The sequence below is a fragment of the Equus caballus genome, chromosome 24, assembly GCF_041296265.1.
Source record: "Equus caballus isolate H_3958 breed thoroughbred chromosome 24, TB-T2T, whole genome shotgun sequence".
In the NCBI taxonomy this organism is placed as follows: domain Eukaryota; kingdom Metazoa; phylum Chordata; class Mammalia; order Perissodactyla; family Equidae; genus Equus; species Equus caballus.
Genome location: NC_091707.1, coordinates 59,782,538 through 59,805,351, shown reverse-complemented (window position 1 = coordinate 59,805,351; position 22,814 = coordinate 59,782,538). Strand labels below are relative to the sequence as shown.

Sequence of the window (22,814 nt, the reverse complement as noted above, 5' to 3'; positions counted from 1 at the left end):
GATCAGGCCCCCACCCTCCCTCAGGTGAGGGGCTCTGCCTGACCTTGTCCTGCCTGGGGCCAGGCCTGTCCACTCGTGGGGACACTCATTCTAGGTCCCCAAAGAGGCAGGTGGCCTTGAGTGCCCAGGGAAGGACTGTCCCTGATGGCCATGTGGGCACTGGGCCCAGACCCATTGAAAACAAGCCCCTCTCACTGAGCAGTGCCAGCCCACACACCAGCTCCACACACATGCACACGTGTGTGCACAAACACGCACACAGAGCTGGCCTTACACACTGGGGCTTCACATAAGGGCAACCTGCACATGCCCAACAGAGCACAGAGCCTGCTCTCCTGAACTCTCAGCCTGGGCACCAACTGGTCCCCACCTCCTCCCATGCCCCACGGGCTGCCCAATGCTCATCCTCACAATGACCACACTGACCACACTGACCAGCTCTGGCAAGCAGCCCTCTGCTTCCCTGGGGCAGAAACCCCCACCCTAACACACAGAAACCCCCACACCCAGATGTCCCCAGCACTCCAGGGCTCATGCACTCGGAACACATTCAATCCTATCTCGGCCCTTCCCAGGGATAGGGGCCAAGCTGCCCACAGGCTCTGCTGACCCTCCCGTCCTCGGGGCCTGGTCCCTGGGAGAGAGGAGGCCAGGCATGAGCCTCCATCCTGCAAGGCCCGGCGCCTTCTCCCCGGGGGGCCCAGCACAGGGCAGAGCAGAGGAGAGAGTTAGTCCCCCACTGGCCTGGCTGAGACCTGGGTCAGTGGTGAGACCTGGGTCACTGGGTGACTCAGAGTCCTGGCTGGAGGAATGGGGGACTGAGGTCACAGCACAGAGACTGACCTCAGGGCACCACTGACCTAGCCCATCTGAGGGATCCCACCTGCCCCACCCACTCTGCCACAGACAGAATCACCCCCGGGGGCCCCGCTGACCCTGCCTAGCCCCCTCGGGCAGTCACAGCACTGACCACCCCCTCCCTGTGCAGAGATGGTCCTGGATGAGAGCTGTGCCGAGGCCCAGGACGGGGAGCTGGACGGGCTGTGGACCACCATTTCCATCTTCATCACGCTCTTCCTGCTCAGCGTGTGCTACAGCGCCACCGTCACCCTCTACAAGGTGGGCCAGGCCATCCCCATGTCGTCCCCTCGCTGTCACCATGCTGTCCCCACAGTGTCCTCACCATGTCCCCTCACTGTCCCCTCACAGTCCCCACCATGTTGTCACACTGTCCCACACTTGCCACACCGACCCCTTGCTGCCTCATCACTGTCCCCTCACTGTCTCCGCACTGACTCCTGGCTGTCCCGACACTGTCTCTACACTGTCCTTCACTGTCGCCATGCTGTCCCCACACTGTCCACTCTCTGTCCCCTCACTGTTCCCACGATGTCCCCTTGCTGTCCCCCCTGTGACCCCCCACTGTGAGGTGGCCCGGGTGCAGGGAAGGCAGGCCCTGGCGGAGGCCGGCGTTGGGTCCAGGCCACGCTCACCCCTGGCCCGCCCGCTGCAGGTGAAATGGATCTTCTCCTCGGTGGTGGAGCTGAAGCGGACGATCGTCCCCGACTACAGGAACATGATCGGGCAGGAGGTCTAGGGTCACTCACCTGGATGGGTGTCCATGGCCGCCCCAGACTTTAGACGGCATCCACGTCCAGCAGGTCATGCTGCTCAGCTGCCGTGCAGACCTGCTCCTCTTCTTCTGACCTCAGCAAATGCTGACCTACTGCCCTCTGACCTTAGGGCCACCTTTGGCCTGCACCTCGCCTTCTGGCCTTGCAGCCACCGCAGTCTGCATCCTGCCTGCTGGCCCATGTGGAGAACCGAATGGACAGCAGTTGTAACCCCAAGCAGAGTTGACGGACGCCCACCGGCCCCCTCGCAGCAGCCACCAAGCAACACCAGGACCATGTGCACTGAGGCCTCGGGCCTGAGTGTCCCTCACCAGGACGGCCCAAGGTTGCACGTCTGAAACCCTGTAGGAGGTGGAGAGCCGGCCTTCCCGTGATCATCTTGGCAGGGACAGGGCTGCATGCAAACTGCACGGTGCCAGCCTCCAGGACACGGGAGGAGACGCCCGGTTTCAGATCCTCAAGTGGGAGCACCTGCCCCAAGGCCTGGAGGCCCCGGGGCCATCGTCCACCAGCAGGGAAGCTTCCGGGTGTGCCCCTCACGGTCACTCGGATCACAACCACCCGAGGAGACTGCTAGAAGGAGGACCTGTGCCCACGGCCGTGGGAGAAGCCCCAGTGGGTGGAGGCGGCAACAGCTGGGGAGGGTCAGTGTCCAGCCAGATGGCGTCCTGGGGAGGGGCCCAAGTCCCCTTCCGCAGGAACTCCGAGTTGCTCCACGGGGCAGCGGGGAGAGACAAGAACACCGAGGAAAGAGCCAGGGCCTTGGGAAGCTGGGCCAGGTGGACCGAGCCAGACCCCCGACCTCACCAACCCAGGAACCAGTGCCCCCTCACGTCTCTGAACAAAGGGCAAGTCAGCATCTCTGGACGGGCAGGACACGGCTGCGCACGGGAAGCAGAGGCGGCCCCACCCCGCCTGCCAGGGCCCTGCACAGAGACGGCTCAAAGGAAAGCCCACAGTGGGAGCTTAGATAGCTTTTCTCCTTCTTGAAGTTTCTGTAGCCCATAGATCGTCTTTACAGTTTCTTTTTCTAAAACAACAATAAAATACCTGGAAAATTCCATAACTGCTCATGTTGATGCCTCGTGGAACCCACAGCCTGGCCGAGTCGTGCATCGGGGCTCCCTTCACACCCTCACAGCTCCATGACCTTCCAGCCCTCCCTCCCCTCCTGCCCTCGGCTCTCCAGCCCCCGGGGTTCCATGGGTGAGGAGGGCGGCCCGGAAACGGTGTGATGAGGAGGGAGGGGGTACACAAGCCTTGTGGGGAGCAGGACCAGCCCGGGCCCGGGCAGGAGGAGCGTCCAGCACTGGCCCAGGCCAGAAGCAGGACCGCGTGTGGGGTTGTATTAGTCACCATGAATGGCTGTAACAAACCACGTGGGTGGCCTGAACACCAGGCATTTGTCCTCACACATTCTAGAGGTGGGACACCCCAGATCAGGGCGTCAGCAGGGGATTCTCCTGAGGCCACTCTCTGGGGCATGTAGATGGCCTCTTCTCCCCACGTCCTCACATCATGCTCCATCTGTGAGTGTCAGCGTTCTCACCCCTCTTCTTGTAAGGATACCAATCCTATTGAATCAGGGCTACCCTATGGACCCCATTGTAACTTAGTACCCCTTGAAGGACCCTAGCTCCAGATACAGCCACATTCTGAGGTCCTGGGTCAGGGCTTCAAGATTGGAATTTGGACGACACAATTAAGCCCCAAACAGGGGCAGTGGTCCCAGCACACACACACACAGCGCCCTGTCCCGCACGCTCAGCTATCGATTACCTGGGTCCCTCTCGCTGCCTCCCACCCCGAGTCTCTGCTCATGCTGTTCCCTTCTGCCGGAGTCCCTTCCCTCTACACACCCCGCAAACTCCTACACACCCTTCTCTTAGCTCTGAGCTCCAGGCCTCCTCTCAGTCTTCCATAATGCACCCGGCAGAACACTCCCCACCACCCCGGGCCTGGTCTGTGCCGACCTCTGCCACTCAGTATCCCCCTGCATCCACTCCCCAGACACAAAGAAGATCGTCCCGCAAACAGCAAAGTGAGGACACCATGATGAGTGCAGTGAGGGGAAAGTGCCGGGAGCTGAGTGTCCCCACAACCAAAGGGACCGAGGGACGCTTTCTGGGAGAGCAGCTGACTCAGAGTCTGGACGAACGGGGTGGCCGGCCTCCCCCGCTCTGCTCCTCAGCATCAGGTCACCTGCGCCCCCGCCCCAGTCACAGAACTTCCTGGGCCCAGGATACGTGGGCCCACGTGGGAGAAGACATTTGAAACATGTTAAAGGACTGATTTTAAATCATGGTGTGCTCACCAGGCTCATGTAGACAGACAATGAACACATTTCAAAGACTTCATTGAACTCAGCAATTAAGGGCTTATAACCAGCTCTAAGTAGAATTCAAACTACCTCGTGGATGTAGTGGAACCAAGAATGCTAAAGGACCTTGTGAATAGAGGCATTTTCAAATGCATCTGATTTGTCCTCCTGAGAAGTAGGAGTCAACCATCCTTCCAAGAAGAGCATTCCCATGGCCTTGATTCTCTACAACGGGCAGAGCTGTAAAATTGCCCAAAGATGGTGGAAAGGGTGGAGCCTCCACTACTCGCATCACCTGGGGGGGGACGGGACAGTGCCTTGCTTCCCACTGAAGACAGAAGTCACCTTTGGTCCATTTCAAAGTCTGTCCCAATATTTCCTACAAACATGCAACTGACAACGTGTCCAGAATATGCAGGGAACTCCTGCAAATCAATTACAGAAACCACACAGTTCAGCAGAGGAACGGGCAAGAGCATTGAACAGGCGTCTCCCGGAAGACATCCAAATAGCCTGAAACTGAGGGAAAGGACGCTGAGCCACGCTGGTTATAAGGGAATGAGAATGAAAACCACGTGAAAGAAAGCAGTTCCGATTCCCAGGTCAGGGATCAGCTTGCACCAGACGAAGCCCCTGCGGACGCAACTGTGAACTCGGGAAACTGTGCAAAGAAGCAACGGTGTGAAGGTGCTGGGGAACGGCCAAGGAGGCAGACGCTGGACAGGCTCTCCCCTTGAAAGCTTTGTCAGAAGGTGCTCCCACCTCCACGCAACAGGTGCAAGTGGAACCCAGCTGACGTTGTGGCCGTCCCAGAGAGGGGTTAGCTCACAGGACTCAGGGCTGCATCTCAAGAGCAGCTGGCAAGGCGGGGAGATGTGCATAAAAGGGGGAGACACAGCAGGGGAACCCCAAAACCTGCCTGTAGTCTTTGCTCCAGTGCTGGGCTGGCCCCTAATGGCCTGTGTAGGGAGCCCCACAGGGCCCCGCCAAAACACCAGCTGGGACGTCTGGACATCTGCTGGGATTTGAACTCCGGCCACCACATGACAGGCAGACGAGGAGTCTGAGGCCCGTCGAGCCAATGGCCTCCTGACGTCAGAACCAGCACTCCTCTAGGCCAAGAACCTCAGATGGCAGCAGCGAAACTTCCTCCTCCTGACAGGAGCCAGCCCTCCCTGATGGGAAGGAGTAGGAGGGGTCAGGATGGGACCTGTGAGGGGAGGCCAGGTCCAGGCCCTCGGGAGGAGCTGGCCATCTGCTGAGGGAGCCGGCAAGCCCCAGGAAGCCATCGGCCCTGCATGCACACGGACAGGAGGGGCCTCAGCCTCCACATCACCACCCTCATGTCTCCTGTCCGTTAGCTGGCCGGCCACTCCTCCAGACAAGCAGATGCCCTCCAGCCAGGGAGCCAGGCAGGGCTGAGTCTGCCTGACAGTGGTGTTTTGGGCAGGAGCAGGCTGACGGCACAGCCGGGGCCAAGCACCACAGCCTGAGGGATGAGAACTGGGGTCCCACGTGGACAGAGGCTGAGGGCCAGGCCCTTCAGAACTGAGGCCAGAGCAGCCATCTGTGCAGACCACTCTGTGCCTCCTGTTCGGGAAGACAACCCACTGAAGTTATCAGGGGTGGACGCCAGGAACAGGTACCCCTTCCCTGACCTCCTTCCCTGCTTCTAGAATATTCTCTCCTCAGGGGGCCATGGACTCAGATGCAGAAGATCCTCGTGTTTCTTCCAGGTGGACTTAGGGGTGAGGTGTGACAGGACACTCAGGGTACTGTTCACCCCACACCTCTAATGTGTCCTGTATAGTGTTATCACTTGTAATTCTATTCATTGTCTTAACTCTGCTACCTTGCAGCCAGCACCACAGGAGGAAAATGGCCACAACTGCATTTTATATCTAATTTGGTTTACAAATGTGTCTTATGTAGAAAATGAGCAGGGCCATTACCAGGTTGGACATCCTGTACAGCCTCAACAATGCCCACCACTTTCTGTTAACTCTACTGTCCCAGTAAAGGATTTCCATCTACAGCCCCAAGAAATCATGGAAGAAGAGGAGCAGAATGACAACAAAAACAAAAATTTTCACACAACCACACAGACGGGCTTCAGGCCTGATAAAAAATCCATAGTGCCCATTGGAGCACAAGTGCCACTGCTCCAGAATAAGCATCAATTATCCATTGAGCACGGGAAAACACGATTTCATGGGGAAAACAATACTTTTGGAAACTTTCTCCCACCGTGGCTCATAAAGCCATGCTCGTTGTGCAATGTGCACAAATTATAATCCAGGGACACCATTTCATGGGTCACAAAGCCACTTTCCCCTTCCTAAGGAACCTTCTGAGGTATGGCCATTGGACTTTGTTCAGATGCCACCATCTCCAGGATGTAAATGTCTTAGTGATGATCTGTATGTTCTCACATTGGGTCGGGGCTTTTCCTTGTAGAAGAGCAATGGCTTTATCAGCAGATAAATTATTATTGCAAAGGATAGCTCCTGTTTGGGAAATTCCTACTGAGTTACACAGTGACCGGGGAACTCATTTTGCTACACAAATAGTGAAATCTATTTGTGACATTTGGCCCAATAATGCAACATTTTAACTGAAGGCACAATCAAAATTCAAACGGCAAAGCTTTCAGAAGCATTTCATCTCTCAGGGACAGAAGCACCTCTGCTAGTGCTCCCCAGTCTTAGATCTACACACTTTGAGAAACATCACCTGCCTCCTTGTGAAACAATAACAGGATGACCTATGCAATTAGATGAGGGAATGTATGAACCAACTTTGCTCAAGGGAGATATCTAGTATTATTGTCAAGGTCTCGTTCAGACACTTAGAATTGAAAAGTTGATAGCTGATTCCTTTCACAGCAGAAGATAAAGCTCCCGAGAGATAAAGACCTTAAGCATCCTGAGCTACTACATGCACCTTTTCTTTATTGGAAAAGTCACCAGATAAAAGACCCTTTGCAGTCGGTTGGAAAGGACCATACCAGGTACTCTTAAACAATCAATGTGCTGAAAAATTCAAAGGCAAAGACTCATGGTTTCACATTACTCATTTAAAAAAAAAATGGACTCCTTCACCTGAGTTGATTTCAGCTCCTATTTATGACACTCAACTTCAACTGACCAAGAAAAACGTCTCCAAACCAGGCTGAGAAGACTCATCTGTTGTAGACAACTGTGACAAGAATTGGACCAAGCCTCTATTCCTAACCTGTATCTCCTCACTGACACCTTTGTAATGTTTGAGCACTCTGTAATTGGTACAATAATCAATTTCTAGATTGCCTGACAGTTTTACCTATCACAATATTTGCTCCCCACCCAGCTCTATAAGCCAGATTATAGCCTAATTACAAAACCTTTTAATTAACGATAAAAATGCCAGTTAAGTTTTCCTGATAGTATGTTTGTTATTTCAATCCACATCTGAATGGGCCTCTGACAGCAATGTCTTACAATGCTCACATTTCTTTGTAACACACAAAAATCTGTTCAATTGCTGGATAGGTGGCCCGCTTCCCCTTTCTGGTACATCTGGGTTACCTGAGTGGGTTTCTCTCCTTCAAGATATGGATTGCAAAGCTTTAAAGCAGATTATTATGAGACAAAGATCTAGTTCCAGAGTTAGCAGTTGATCAAGTATTACTAATTATGGTCCTTGAAACATGGCTAATACCCCATGCTACTACTGATACAGGGCACGGCCACTCTTTCTCTGTTACTCAGACGATCCAATTGTGCCAATAATTTGCAAATAAACCAGATATTACAGTGAGAACTATCGGAGACTTTACACAAATATGGGATGGATATCCCCCAAGTCATGTCACAATACTACCATATTCAAAGTACATGAATGCTTTGAAATACACTGGTCTCAATGTTGGGCGTTCCTTGGGTGGCTCCTAATGGAACTCAGTGGTTGTGTGGAACAAACCTCTAGTCTTGGCTCCTGCCTGGATGGCTGGGACACTGCACCCTGGACTTCCTTTGGAGGCAGGGAAGGAGTCGCCCTGAGCTAACAGCTGTTCTCAATGTTCCTCCCAGTAAGGCCAGATGGACTCCATCAGTGTTCACTGGTATGAACACCAGCGGCTATATTTGCTGCTTCCTTGGGGCTACAAGATGTCGTATCACATAGAGGCTCTGACTAAATTTGCTCACACTGCCCTCAATGAAAGTCAGGTAGGAATACCCTTATTAAATACTCGAATGTCTTTAGTCGGAAGGGCTGTCTCCCCATCAGAATGGCCTTAGATAGTCTAACAGCATCCCAAGGTGGGACATGTGCACTCATTCAAACTGAACGCTGCATTTTTGGACCTGATGAGTCTTCCAATGTGTCCTCTCTGCTAAAGCACTTGGAAAAGCAGGTGAATGCCTTAAGCGATCCTGCATCCAGGCTTGATTTGCGTGGTTGGCTCCCTTCAGGTTGGGTGCCCTCTTGAAATCTGAATTGCAATTCCTGTGTCTGTTGCTCCTTGGAATTCTTCTATTAATCATAATATGCAAACTAATTACTCTTTCCTTTACTCAGTGTTGTAAGACTGGCATGCAGGCTAGAGTAATGGTTGCTCAGCCACTTGAGGTGATTGATTGATCTTACAACCCTGGATGAATTTCCTTCTCATAAGACTATGCCTAAGAACTCATTTTTCAAATAATCCTTTCAAGTTTTGAATTATCAGCACTGTTAGTGTAGCTGTTCTATAATTAGGCACATGCAGCCTCATGAGTCAGGTCAAAGCATAGGTACAACGTTTGTGTGACAATCTAAACCTACTGAAAACTTACATAACCTATGGAATGCTTCCCTGTAATTGTATACCTCTATGCTCATCCACTATATCCGACTATTTCTCGCCAATGGTCATAACTGGGCACGTCAAGGACATACAAGCCTAGCACTGAGGGACATGACGGACCAGGACACTCAGCAATCACCATAGCACCAAGGGACAATACTTACATCATCAATGTTTTCTATAAAAACATTATCGATCAATGGGGGGAATAATGAATCAATGAAAGCAATATGAAAAGTTAAAATATTGAGGTATATGACGAAGCCATTTGCTTTAAACTAATCAGGCTGGATCTTATTTTTTCTGGAAAAGCCTGATGTGGCCTTTCGAGCATGCATTGTACATCTGCTGCAAACATTTACAATGTCCCAAAGCAAGAATGATGCCCTTAAAATTATCCTGCCCCTTTTGGCATTTCTTGCTGATGAGCATTTCTTCCCAGAATCTAAGGATTCGTTACTGACCTACTGTGCCATATTGAGATACTTGACCTGCCGTGCTAGCAAAGCATCTTGTGACTGTAGCAAAAGAGATACTTCTGTCATATGTGATGTATGGCCCTTGTTCCAAGACGGTATATAACCACGCTGTACACCCCACTTCTTCAGAGTACTTCCCTCCTTGGTCAAGGTTGTCGTCGCTCACTATGTAGACCTCAGATTGGCTCATATAATAAACTCATCCCAGTTTTGATTAATAGATTGATTATGGATTATTGCATCAACATTTCCAGACCAGAAATTACATAGATGAATGTGTTTCTTATGTAACGACAGCGATGCTCACAGCGTGCAGAGCCGGTGACCATTTGTCTGAGGAGTGAACTCGAGGGTGGCTGCCTTCCATGGGAGAGATGGCAAAACTGCCTGGGCGCCATGGAGAGGAGGCCGGGCCAGAGCAGCCGGGAGTGTGCGGTAGATTAGCATGAATTCGTGCCAGAGGGACCAGAGGGCACTCCCTTCACCAAGGATGCCGGCGACGGTGATTTGTGTGTGCACAGCAACGTTCACAGAACCACAATGCAGAGCTCCCAATGCAGAGCTGGGGTTTGCTTCCCTCCCTGGACCCCTGGGGGCTTCAGTGACGGCCTCCATGGGGACAGGGCCGCTGAGGGACCACTGCTGGGTCTCTGAGAGCAGGACCTAAGGAGACAGGGTTCCTCCTGGGAATCAGGCCCGGGCACCGCTCAGCGTGGGGAATCCCCACGGAAGGATCAGGAAGATAGAGGGGAACAAGGGCACCCACCCAGCCCAGGTGCCAGACTCCAGGCGGAGCCCTCCAGACCCTCATTGATGTGAGTGGAGCAGAGAGGAGTGCCTCCGCCCACAGAGCCCAGTGCTGCCTGCAGGCCGCCAATGCAGGAGCAAACCAGCAGAGTAGCTGCAGACGCCGCTCACTGTGGGGCGGTCCACAGCACACCCATGAACCACCGGACAGGATATGGGACCTGGATGTGGGCAGTGCTCTGAGAAACCCCAACTGTGGAAAGCGAGGACCTGACAGTAGGGGAGGCAGAGGGACCCGGAGGAGAGCATTGGAGTATGTAGTGTGGCTCTGCAGACACCCATGGTCAAAGGATGCTGCCCACACCATAGGGTGCGAGGGCCTTCTACCTGTGAGGGGGCCTCACAGAAGGTTCACTTCCTAGAGCCTCGGAGTCTGCTCTCGGCCCAACTAAGGGGCCACGGCACAAGCCCCTGCCCACCGAGCATTGATTGCAGCCATGCCTGGCCATCCCCAGTCACTTTCCTGGCCCCTGGCAATTCAAGGGTGGGCACCATGCCACCCGGGGATCCTTGATACAAGGCCTGACGTGGAAGAGACGGGACGGCCCAGGGGTGCACATGGGGCATGGGGTGAGCCGCGGCACTGCAAGACGTGAGACACTGAGGGTCCGCGTCCCCCCACACACAGATGGCTGGGTCTCGGCCCCCACATGGGAGGACAAGGACAGCACGCCATCTCTCAGACGGAGGAGACCTTTGGACGCCAGTGACCACCGTGGACTCTGTCCTTACTCATAACTTCTGTCTGTCCCCAGAGGACAGCTGTGGCTGGGAGAACAGCTTCCCTCGGACCCCGGGTGCTGCTCCACCTGTGAGTCAGAGATCCAGCCACGGATGGAGCCAGAGAGGGATGGAGGGAAGCAGCAGGGACCCAGAGGAAGACAGCTTTCTACTCGGGGGGCCGTCGTGGCGGGAGGACAGGATGAGGCCGTGGGCTGGGCTGCGGGCTGTGAGCAGGTCAGCCTGTGTCCACACTGCATGCTGACCGGGGCAGGGGGAGGTGTTCTCTGGGGTGTGGGGACCAGAGGGTTCAGACGAGAGGCCCAGGTACCCCTGACTGTGTTGGGGCCATCGGGTACAATGACTGTGGGAGGGAGAAAGAGAAGACAGGCACGTGAGCCCGGGCTTGCTGCACTCTCCACTGGGCCCCAGGCACCACCACCCCCCCCCCACTCCCACGCACCCACGTGAGGCAGCCTCTGCCTCGGAGGTACTCCCCCCAGGCTCTCTAAGACAGAAACTACCCAGAAGAAAAGAGAACTTCAGGAAGCAAGCGGTGCCCCTGCTTTCAGTCTGGTTCTTAGTCCTTGCAGGGCTGTGGGGAGGTCCTTCACACCTCCGAGAACCAGCCGTGAATTCCTAGGAAGCAGGGCAGAGGGCAATGTGCCCGGGACCAGAGCAGAGAGAGGCGAGGGCTCCTCGAAGGCCCTGGCTCATCTGCTGGGGAGCGGCTCCCACAGCCCCGACCCTCGAAGAGGGGGTTCCACGCAGCAGGGGGACGGGAGTGCAGTGGGGGCCGTGGAACCACCGCAGCTGTAAGGAGAGCCCAGGCACCCAGGGACGACTCCGAGGGGCTCAAGCAGCTGAGCCAGCGCAGGGGAGAGCAGGCTGCCCACGGGCCACAGTGCCGACCGAACGCAGGCACCATGCAGCCACAGGCAGGGCGCGCCCACGCCAACAGAGCTGGACACACTGGAGGTCAAACGAGGTCACCCTTGAGGAACTTGATGGCCTGGAGGCCAGAAGCCCGAGGGCTGCGCTTGGCCAGCTGTGCTGAGGGCAGGACCAGCCAGGAGCTGAGCTGCTGCAGCATGGACGCCAGGATGCACAGATGGGTCTGAGCACAGAGAGGGGCTGGCTCAGAGCAGGGGAGGAAGAGGACCTCCAGGTGGCCTAAGGGTCCTGTCCACACCAAGGAGCCAGCTCAAGCCCCAGGGCAGGGACAGACGTGACGGCCGTGGGGTCCTAGGCTACAGCCAGGACCGAGGGCAGCAGGTGAGCCAGGAGTAGAGCCCGAGGGGCCAGTGGATGCACCCGTGTGCTCAGAACTCAGACTGCACAGGGCTGGGCAGGAGCTCAGTGGCTACGGGATGGGCGTCGGGACCCAGGCAGTGAGGGTCCGGAGCAGGAGCCAGGGTTGCAGGGCTGGGTGCTGGGGAATGAGTGCAGCTGCCCCAGCAATGGAGGGAACACGGACCGGAGGGGACTTCCAGACGGAGCTTCTGAGGGCCGGGAGGCACAAGTAGAGGGTGAGGCCCAGCTAGAGCCCAGAGCTCCTCCAGGAGGGGACCAGGGCAGGTTGGGGCTCTGCCAGGGGAGGGTTAGCCAGAGAGAGGGTGGGCACATGGTGGCTCCAGGAGGCAAAGCCCAGTGCTGGGAAAGGAGTGAGCCCAGGATGGAGGGTGAGCCTGGGCCGAGGGCGCTGGGAGATGCAGGAGGGGCAGAGGCAGCCCTGGGCTGACCCAGCAGCCTGGGGCTGAGCTCAGGGCCCTGCGCTGTGGGAAAGGGATTGTAGGTCAGGGCGGAGAGGGGCCTGCTGTGGACCTGGAGCTCCAGGGATGAGGGGCAGAACAGCTACAGGTGAGCAGGGGAAGGTAGGAGGGCACAAGGGAGCAGAAGTCTACCCCAGGAGGTACGGGGGAGCAGGCAGAGCAGCTATAGGTGTGCAGGAGGCTGAGAGGTTAGGAGGGACAGGGCAAAGCCCAGGAGCTCCGCAGGTATGGCACGTAGGGCTTGGCATGTGTACAGGGGGCTGGAAGGGCTGGAGGCACAGGGGGTTGCCCAGGAGCTCCAGGGGAGCTGACAGAGCAGGTATTGGTCAGCAGGGGCCTGGGAGGTCAGGAGGGGCAGGGGGCTGCCCAAGAGCTGCAAGGGGGTGGGCAGAGCAGCTACAGGTGAGCAGGTGCCCGGGTGGCCCGGAGGCTCCGGGGCCTCCCCAGGAGCTCGGGGGGAGCAGACAGAGGAGCTACAGTTGAGCTGGGCAATGTCCTGGAGCTCCAGGGGAGTTGACAGAGCAGCTACAGGTCAACAGGGGTCCTGGAGGGCAGGAGAGGCCGGGGACTGTCCAGGAGCTCTGAAGGAGCAGGGAGAGCAGCTACAGGTGAGCAAGGACAGGTGGGAGGGCTGGAGGGGCCAGGGACAGCCCTGAAGCCCTGGGAGACAGGGAGAGCTTGGAAGGGGAGCAGACGGCTGGGAGGAAAGAGTTGGGCAGGGGGCAACCTACAAGCTCTGGGGTTCTGGCAGAGCTTTGCAGGTAATCTTGGGCAGGTGGGAGGGCTGGAAGGGCAGCGGGCTGTCCAGGAGCTCCACAGGAGCAGGCAGAGCAGCTACAGCTGAGCAGGGGCAAGTGGGAGGCAGGAGGAACAGGGGCTGCCCAAGACCTTAGGGGACGAAGGGCACTGGGCCTGAGCTAAAAGAGCCCTCACCCAGTGGGACCTGAGGGGTACAGGGAGCAGGGACAGCTGGAGGATCCCAGGGCTCAGGTGAGGCTGGCTGTGCAGGGAGGAGAGTTGAGCTTGTTGAGTTGTCAGGTGCATGTTGAGTTGGATGGAGGGGGGCCCCTGGGATGGAAGGAGTCTAGGAGTGAAGGGGCCGGGGGCATCCCTGAGAGGACCAGATAGGATGCAGTTCTCGGGTGCAGGGACACCTGTTCTGGAGCTTGTGGGGACACTGGACAGGAGAGGTAGACGTGCGGAAGCAGTGTGGGGTGACACAAGGCAGGGGTCCCGGCAGAAGGAAGAGCGAGGCCCCCATTGGGGTCTGAGCTGCGGCTGCCAGCATGGGGAGAGGCCAGGCAGGGCCCTGGGGCTGAGCAGACAGGCCTCGGTCAGAGGGGACAGGACAGGCCTGGGTGTTAGGGGTAGAGGGAGCACCCTGGCCCACACGGGGTCCTGGGGAGGCTGGCACCTAGAGGAGAGGAACGCCAAGGGCAATACACAGCTCCCGCCTGTGCCCAGGGGCCGGCTGTGCTGGGGAAGGACCACGGCTGGAGGAGGGTTCTGCAGTGAGCAAGGAGCTGGACAGGCCCAAGAGCAGGGAGGGCAGAGGGCAGGCGACGCTGGCAGAGAGGGGCCGGAGGTGAGCCCAGGAAGGCGGGCCAGGTGGACCTGACTGGGGAGGGGGGCCCAGAGGCAGATGCAGGAGTCTGGGCTGGGGGCCCACAGGCACGGGAGGGGAGGGGGACAAGGAGACTCCCCGGGACGGGATCCAGGGAAGGGATGGGGTTCAGGACAGGGATGGGGTCCAAGGCAGGGACAAGGTCCAAAGCACAAACAGGGTACTGGTCAGGATCAGGGGAGCTTCGGGGACAAGTACTCCTGGTGCTGTGGCTGCGGAGCTAACAGAGAAGACACGTGGCCTGGCGAGCAGAGACAGACCATGGCAAAGCCGCTGGGGGCTGGGGAGGCAACAGGGACAGTGCAGGCCAGGGTCCCACCACACCTGAAGAGATGCCCAATCTCCCAGGGCTGGGCCAGGCTGGGGCCACAGGACAAGGGATTGGGGTCCATCAGAAGCCGACCAGGAGCAGGGGTCACTGGTCAGAGCTCTGACAGAGGGCTCAGTCAGACGGGCCACCTTCAGGAGGCCTAGCAGGGAGAAGGGGCAGGGGTCCCAGGGGGCTCTATTCCAGGTGGGTATCCAGTGCTGACCAGGTGATCAGTCCCTAGAACGTGGCTGCAGAGGCACCCGCCCCTCATGAAAGGGAGCCACTCAGGGCATGTAGTCCTCAGACTCTCTGCAAGCACGCGGGCGCTGGGCTCAGTGGTGCCCCAGGCCTGGGTACCTGACACCCTGCCCGGACCGTCGCAGGGGCAGACCCTGATGGTCACACGCCTCCTCTCTTACAGCCTCCAGCACCGCCCCGAAAATCTTCCAGCTGACCCCCAGCTGTGGGATCACGTCTGACGCCACGGTTGCCCTGGGCTGCCTGGTCTCTGATTACTACCCAGAGCCGGTGACCGTGTCCTGGAACTCGGGCGCCCTGACCAGTGGCGTGCACACCTTCCCGTCCGTCCGGAAGTCCACGGGGTTCTACTCCCTCATCAGCATGGTGACCGTGCCTGCCAGCACCTGGACCAGCGAGACCTACATCTGCAACGTAGCCCACCCGGCCAGCAGCACCAAGGTGGACAAGAGAATCGGTGAGAGGAGGGGACGCAGGGAGGGCATTCCCTGCAAGACAGGCCAGGCTCTGCCCTCCTGCCTGGACCCCAGGACAGCAGGAGAGGCCTGCCGAGCAAAAGCAGGGATCCTCTGGGCATTTCTGCCATGCCCAGAGTGGGAGCTGGCTTGACAGCCCTAACCCAAACCCTGGGCCCACAAGGTGGCACTGGTGTCAGAGCTGCCAAAACCAGGCCCGGACGTCAGCTCACCCCAAGGCCGTCTCCTTTCAGCCCGTGTAACCCCCGTGTGTTCTCTCTGCAGAGGGCGTTATCCCCATCCCATCGGTCCCCAAGCCCCAGTGTCCCCCGTACACAGGTGAGTCAGCCAAACCTCCTCCTCTACCCCCAGGAGGTGGCCAAGCACAGGCTTGGCCCATGGGGGACAAGGGCCCAAGAGGAGGCCCGCTCAGGAACTGATCCCCCGTCACCATGTCTCCCACGTCACATTCTAAATTCCTAGGAGGGCCTTCCGTCTTCATCTTCCCCCCGAATCCCAAGGACGCACTCATGATCTCCCGAACGCCCGTGGTCACTTGCGTGGTGGTAAACTTGAGCGATCAATACCCCGATGTCCAGTTCTCCTGGTATGTGGACAACACGGAGGTACACTCGGCCATCACGAAGCAGAGGGAGGCGCAGTTCAACAGCACCTACCGCGTGGTCAGCGTCCTCCCCATCCAGCACCAGGACTGGCTGAGTGGAAAAGAGTTCAAGTGTAGCGTCACCAACGTAGGAGTCCCACAACCCATCTCGAGGGCCATCTCGAGAGGCAAAGGTGAGGGCACGGCAGACGGGCACGGGGAGGGGCCCGGGAGGCCACCCAGGGAGTGACTGTGCTGACCCCTACCCCACAGGACTGTCCCGGGTTCCGCAGGTATATGTGCTGCCCCCACACCCAGACGAGCTGGCCAAGAGCAAGGTCAGCGTGACCTGCCTGGTCAAAGACTTCTACCCACCTGACATCAGTGTCGAGTGGCAGAGCAACAGGTGGCCGGAGCTAGAGGGCAAGTACAGCACCACCCCAGCCCAACTGGACGGCGACGGGTCCTACTTCCTGTACAGCAAGCTCTCCTTGGAGACAAGCAGGTGGCAGCAGGGAGAGTCACTCACGTGTGCGGTGATGCATGAGGCTCTCCACAATCACTTCACGAAGACAGACATCTCCGAGTCTCTGGGTAAATGAGCCACACGCCGGCACCCAGCAAGTGGTCCCTCCTTCACCGCAGGCTCTCTGGGTCCCGCGAGGACACCTGAGCCCCCACCACTGTGTACATAGCTTCCCGGGCACCCAGCATGAAATAAAGCACCCAGCATGGCCCTGGGACCCTGCAACGCGGTCGTGGTTCTTTCTGAGGCAGAGCTCCAGCGCTTGGTCCGGCCTGCCTGCAGGGCAGCTGGGCTCTGAGGCCATTAGGGGAAAGAGTGGGTCGCAATTAGGCCAGACCCAAGCTACAGGGTGTGCCGGCCGCCAAGGAGTAGCCAGAGGGGCTGCCGAGTGGGGTGCAGGCCTCATCAGAGGCGGCAGCTCCTCTGGGCCGCCCTCCTGCCAGCAGCAGCTCGGGGCTGGAGGGTGGCCAGGGAACAGGAGAAGCCCCTCCAGAGCCATCAGGGAAATGCACGTGAGGGCGTCCCTCCTCTGTAGGAGCCCGAGCTGTGGGAACATGGCCCATCCTTGTCCCCCAGGATCCCTGTCCACTGGGTCACTCGAGAGCTCTGCCTGGTGGCTCTGGCCCACAGGAGAGGCTTGCGGGCCCGTGGTGTGGAGACAGGCCCTCCTTTGCCCTCAGGCACTCCAAGATCAGGCCCCCACCCTCCCTCAGGTGAGGGGCTCTGCCTGACCTTGTCCTGCCTGGGGCCAGGCCTGTCCACTCGTGGGGACACTCATTCTAGGTCCCCAAAGAGGCAGGTGGCCTTGAGTGCCCAGGGAAGGACTGTCCCTGATGGCCATGTGGGCACTGAACCCAGACCCCTTGAAAACAAGCCCCTCTCACTGAGCAGTGCCAGCCCACACACCAGCTCCACACACATACACACGTGTGTGCACACACACGCACACAGAGCTGGCCTTACACACTGGGTCCTCACACAATGGCCACCGGTACATGCCCAACAGAGCACGGAGCCCCCTCTCCTGAACGCTTAGCCTGGACACCAGCTGGTCCCCACCGCCGCCCATGCCCCACGGGCTGCCCAGTGCTCGTCCTCACACTGACCACACTGACCAGCTCCAACAACGGGCCCTCCACTTCCCCGGGGCACAAACCCCGACCCTAACATGCAGAAACCCCCACACCAAGCTGTCCCCAGCACTCCAGGGCTCATGCACTGGGGATACATCAAATCCTGTCACGGCCCGTCCCTGGGGCAGGGGCCCAGCTGGCCACAGGCTCTGCTGACCCTCCCGCCCTTGGACCTGGTCCCCAGGAGAGAGGAAGTGGGGCCTGAGCCTCCAGCCTGCAAGGCTCGCCGCCTTCTCCCCAGAGGGTCCAGCACAGGGCAGAGCAGAGGAGACGGTTGGTCCCCCACTGGCCTGGCTTAGACCTGGGTCAGTGGTGAGACCTGGGTCACTGGCCAAGACTCAGAGTCCTGGCTGGAGGAATGGGGGACTGAGGTCACAGCACAGAGAGTGACCTCAGGGCACCAGTGGCCCAGCCCACCTGAGGGATCCCACCTGCCCCACCCACTCTGCCACAGACAGAATCACCCCCCAAGGACCCGCTGGCCCTGCCCAGCCCCCTCGGGCAGGCACAGCACTGACCACCCGCTCCCTGTGCAGAGATGGCCCTGGATGAGAGCTGTGCCGAGACCCAGGACGGGGAGCTGGACGGGCTGTGGACCACCATTTCCATCTTCATCACGCTCTTCCTGCTCAGCGTGTGCTACAGCGCCACCGTCACCCTCTACAAGGTGGGCCAGGCCATCCCCATGTCGTCCCCTCGCTGTCACCATGCTGTCCCCACAGTGTCCTCACCATGTCCCCTCACTGTCCCCTCACAGTCCCCACCATGTTGTCACACTGTCCCACACTTGCCACACCGACCCCTTGCTGCCTCATCACTGTCCCCTCACTGTCTCCGCACTGACTCCTGGCTGTCCCGACACTGTCTCTACACTGTCCTTCACTGTCGCCATGCTGTCCCCACACTGTCCACTCTCTGTCCCCTCACTGTTCCCACGATGTCCCCTTGCTGTCCCCCCTGTGACCCCCCACTGTGAGGTGGCCCGGGTGCAGGGAAGGCAGGCCCTGGCGGAGGCCGGCGTTGGGTCCAGGCCACGCTCACCCCTGGCCCGCCCGCTGCAGGTGAAATGGATCTTCTCCTCGGTGGTGGAGCTGAAGCGGACGATCGTCCCCGACTACAGGAACATGATCGGGCAGGAGGTCTAGGGTCACTCACCTGGATGGGTGTCCATGGCCGCCCCAGACTTTAGACGGCATCCACGTCCAGCAGGTCATGCTGCTCAGCTGCCGTGCAGACCTGCTCCTCTTCTTCTGACCTCAGCAAATGCTGACCTACTGCCCTCTGACCTTAGGGCCACCTTTGGCCTGCACCTCGCCTTCTGGCCTTGCAGCCACCGCAGTCTGCATCCTGCCTGCTGGCCCATGTGGAGAACCGAATGGACAGCAGTTGTAACCCCAAGCAGAGTTGACGGACGCCCACCGGCCCCCTCGCAGCAGCCACCAAGCAACACCAGGACCATGTGCACTGAGGCCTCGGGCCTGAGTGTCCCTCACCAGGACGGCCCAAGGTTGCACGTCTGAAACCCTGTAGGAGGTGGAGAGCCGGCCTTCCCGTGATCATCTTGGCAGGGACAGGGCTGCATGCAAACTGCACGGTGCCAGCCTCCAGGACACGGGAGGAGACGCCCGGTTTCAGATCCTCAAGTGGGAGCACCTGCCCCAAGGCCTGGAGGCCCCGGGGCCATCGTCCACCAGCAGGGAAGCTTCCGGGTGTGCCCCTCACGGTCACTCGGATCACAACCACCCGAGGAGACTGCTAGAAGGAGGACCTGTGCCCACGGCCGTGGGAGAAGCCCCAGTGGGTGGAGGCGGCAACAGCTGGGGAGGGTCAGTGTCCAGCCAGATGGCGTCCTGGGGAGGGGCCCAAGTCCCCTTCCGCAGGAACTCCGAGTTGCTCCACGGGGCAGCGGGGAGAGACAAGAACACCGAGGAAAGAGCCAGGGCCTTGGGAAGCTGGGCCAGGTGGACCGAGCCAGACCCCCGACCTCACCAACCCAGGAACCAGTGCCCCCTCACGTCTCTGAACAAAGGGCAAGTCAGCATCTCTGGACGGGCAGGACACGGCTGCGCACGGGAAGCAGAGGCGGCCCCACCCCGCCTGCCAGGGCCCTGCACAGAAAGACGGCTCAAAGGAAAGCCCACAGTGGGAGCTTAGATAGCTTTTCTCCTTCTTGAAGTTTCTGTAGCCCATAGATCGTCTTTACAGTTTCTTTTTCTAAAACAATAATAAAATACCTGGAAAATTCCATAACTGCTCATGTTGATGCCTCGTGGAACCCACAGCCTGGCCGAGTCGTGCATCGGGGCTCCCTCCACACCCTCACAGCTCCATGACCTTCCAGCCCTCCCTCCACTCCTGCCCTCGGCTCTCCAGCCCCCGGGGTTCCATGGGTGAGGAGGGAGGCCGGGAAACGGTGTGATGAGGAGGGAGGGGGTACACGGGCCTTGTGGGGAGCAGGACCAGCCCGGGCCCGGGCAGGAGGAGCGTCCAGCACTGGCCCAGGCCAGAGGAAGGACCGCATGTGGGGTGTGTATTAGTCAGCACGGGCGGCTGTAACAACCAGCCTGGGCGTCTTGAACACCAGACATTTGTCCTCACACTTTCTGGAGGCGGGACACCCCAGATCAGGGGGTCAGCAGGGGATTCTCCTGAGGCCACTCTCTGGGGCATGTAGATGGCCTCTTCTTCCCACGTCCTCACATCATCCTCCCTCTGTGAGTGTCAGCGTTCTCACCCCTCTTCTTGTAAGGATACCAATCCTATTGGATCAGGGCCCACCCTATAGACCCCATTGTAACTTAGTACCCCTTGAAGGACCCTAGCTCCAGATACAGCCACATTCTGAGGTCCTGGGTCAGGGCTTCAAGATTGGAATTTGGACGACACAATTAAGCCCCAAACAGGGGCAGTGGTCCCAGCACACACACACACAGCGCCCTGTCCCGCACGCTCAGCTATCGGTTACCCGGGTCCCTCACGCTGCCTCCCACACAGAGTCTCTGCTCATGCTGTTCCCTTCTGCCGGAGTCCCTTCCCTCTACACACCCCGCAAACTCCTACACACCCTTCTCTTAGCTCTGAGCTCCAGGCCTCCTCTCAGTCTTCCATAATGCACCCAGCAGAACGCTCCCCACCACCCCGGGCCTGGTCTGTGCCGGCCTCTGCCACTCAGTATCCCCCTGCGTCCACTCCCCAGACACAAAGTAGATCATCCCGCAAACAGCAAAGTGAGGACACCATGATGAGTGCATAGGGGGAAAGTGCCGGGAGCTGAGAGGCCCCACAACCAAAGGGACTGAGGGAGGCTTTCCCAGGGAGCAGCTGACTCCGAGTCTGGACGAACGGGGTGCCCGGCCTCCCCCAGCTCTGCTCCTCAGCACCAGGTCACCTGAGCCCCCGCCCTGGTCACAGAACTTCCTGGGCCCAGGATACGTGGGCCCACGTGGGAGAAGACATTTGAAACATGTTAAAGGACTGATTTTAAATCATGGTGTGCTCACCAGGCTCATGTAGACAGACAATGAACACATTTCAAAGACTTCATTGAACTCAGCAATTAAGGGCTTATAACCAGCTCTAAGTAGAATTCAAACTACCTCGTGGATGTAGTGGAACCAAGAATGCTAAAGGACCTTGTGAATAGAGGCATTTTCAAATGCATCTGATTTGTCCTCCTGAGAGAGGGAGGAGTCAACCATCCTTCCAAGAAGAGCATTCCTGTGGCCTTGATTCTCTACAACGGGCAGAGCTGTAAAATAGCCCAAAGAGGGTGGAAAGGGTGGAGCCCCTGCTGCTCACATTACCTGGGGGGGCGGGACAGTGCCTTGCTTCCCACTGAAGACAGAAGTCACCTTTGGTCTGTCCCAATATTTCCTACAAACAGGCAACTGACAATGTATCCAGAATATGCAGGGAACTCCTGCAAATCAATTACAGAAACCACACAGTTCCGTAGAGAAATGGCCAAGAGCATTGAACAGGCGTCTCACGGAAGACATCCAAATAGCCTGAAACCGAGGGAAAGGAGGCTGAGCCACGCTGGTTATAAGGGAACAAGAATGAAAACCACGTGAGAGAAAGCAGTTCCGATTCCCAGGTCGGGGAGCAGCTTGCACCAGACGAAGCCCCTGCGGACGCAACCGTGAACTCGGGAAACTGTGCAAAGCGGCAACGGTGTGAAGGCGCTGGGGAACGGCCAAGGAGGCAGACGCTGGACAGGATCTCCCCTGGAAACCTTTGTCGGAAGGTACTCCCGCGTCCACGCAACAGTGTAAGTGGAACCCAGCTGACGCTGTGACCATCCCGGAGTGGGGTCAGGTCACAGGATTCAGGGCTGCATCTCAAGAGCAGCTGGCAAGGCAGGGAGATGTGCATAAAAGGGGGAGCCACAGCAGGGGAACCCCAAAACGTGCCTGTAACCTCTGCTCCAGTGCTGGGCTGGCCCTGTAATAGCCTGTGTAGGGAGCCCCACAGGGCCCCGCCAAAACACCAGCTGGGAGTTTGGACAACCTGCCGGGATTTGAGCTCCAGCCACCACACGGCAGGCAGACGAGGAGTCTGAGGCCCGTCGAGCCAACGGCCTCCTGACGTCAGAACCAGCACTATTCTAGGCCGAGGACCTCAGATGGCAGCAGCGAAACTTCCTCCTCCCGACAGGAGCCAGCCCTCCCCGATGGGAAGGAGGACGAGGGGGCAGGCTGGGACCTGCGAGGGGAGGCCGGGTCCAGGCCCCTGGGGAGGAGCCGGCCATCTGCTGAGGGAGCCGGCAAGCCCCGGGTAGCCCTCAGTCCTGCCGGGAGACAACCAGGAGGGATCTCGGCCTCCACGTCACCACCCTCTGGTCTCCTGCCCATTGACCGGCCAGCCGCTCCTCCAGACAAGTGGACCCCCGCAGCCAGGGAGCCAGGCAGGTCAGAGCCTGTCCGAAGGTGGTGTATGGGCAGGAGCAGACCATCTGCACAGCCAGGGGCCGGGCACCACAGCCTGAGGACAAGAACCGGGGTCCCACGTGGACAGATGCTGAGGGTCAGACCCTTCAGAGCTGAGTCCAGAGCGGCCATCTGTGCAGACTACACTGGGCCTCCTGTTCGGGAAGACAATCTACTGACGTTATCAGGGGTGGACGCCAGGAACAGGTACCCCTTCCCTGAGCTCCCTCCCTGCTTCTAGAATGTTCTGTCCTCAGGGGGCCATGGACTCAGATGCAGACGATCCTCGTGTTGCTTCCAGGTGGACTTGGGGGTGAGGTGTGACAGGTCCCTCAGGGTACGGTTCACCTCACACCTCCAGGGATCACTTTCGTCAACACAGAAGGTTCTGGAAGGACTGGGACAAGACTCTTGCT

General features: G+C 58.4%; 2 gene segments (V, D, J or C); both read left to right on the top strand.

The window, feature by feature from the left end:
* The window catches only part of LOC102149846 (immunoglobulin gamma-1 heavy chain-like), a 172,383-nt gene that overhangs the window by 106,409 nt on the left and 43,160 nt on the right, over nt 1-22,814 (top strand).
* Nucleotides 14,912-16,562, top strand: LOC106781302 (immunoglobulin heavy constant gamma 4-like; the record flags this gene model as incomplete). The annotated part of the segment is given in 4 exon segments: nt 14,912-15,209; nt 15,493-15,546; nt 15,691-16,005; nt 16,085-16,562. Coding segments are annotated over 4 exon segments (996 nt in total), but the record flags the coding sequence as incomplete, so codon positions are not given.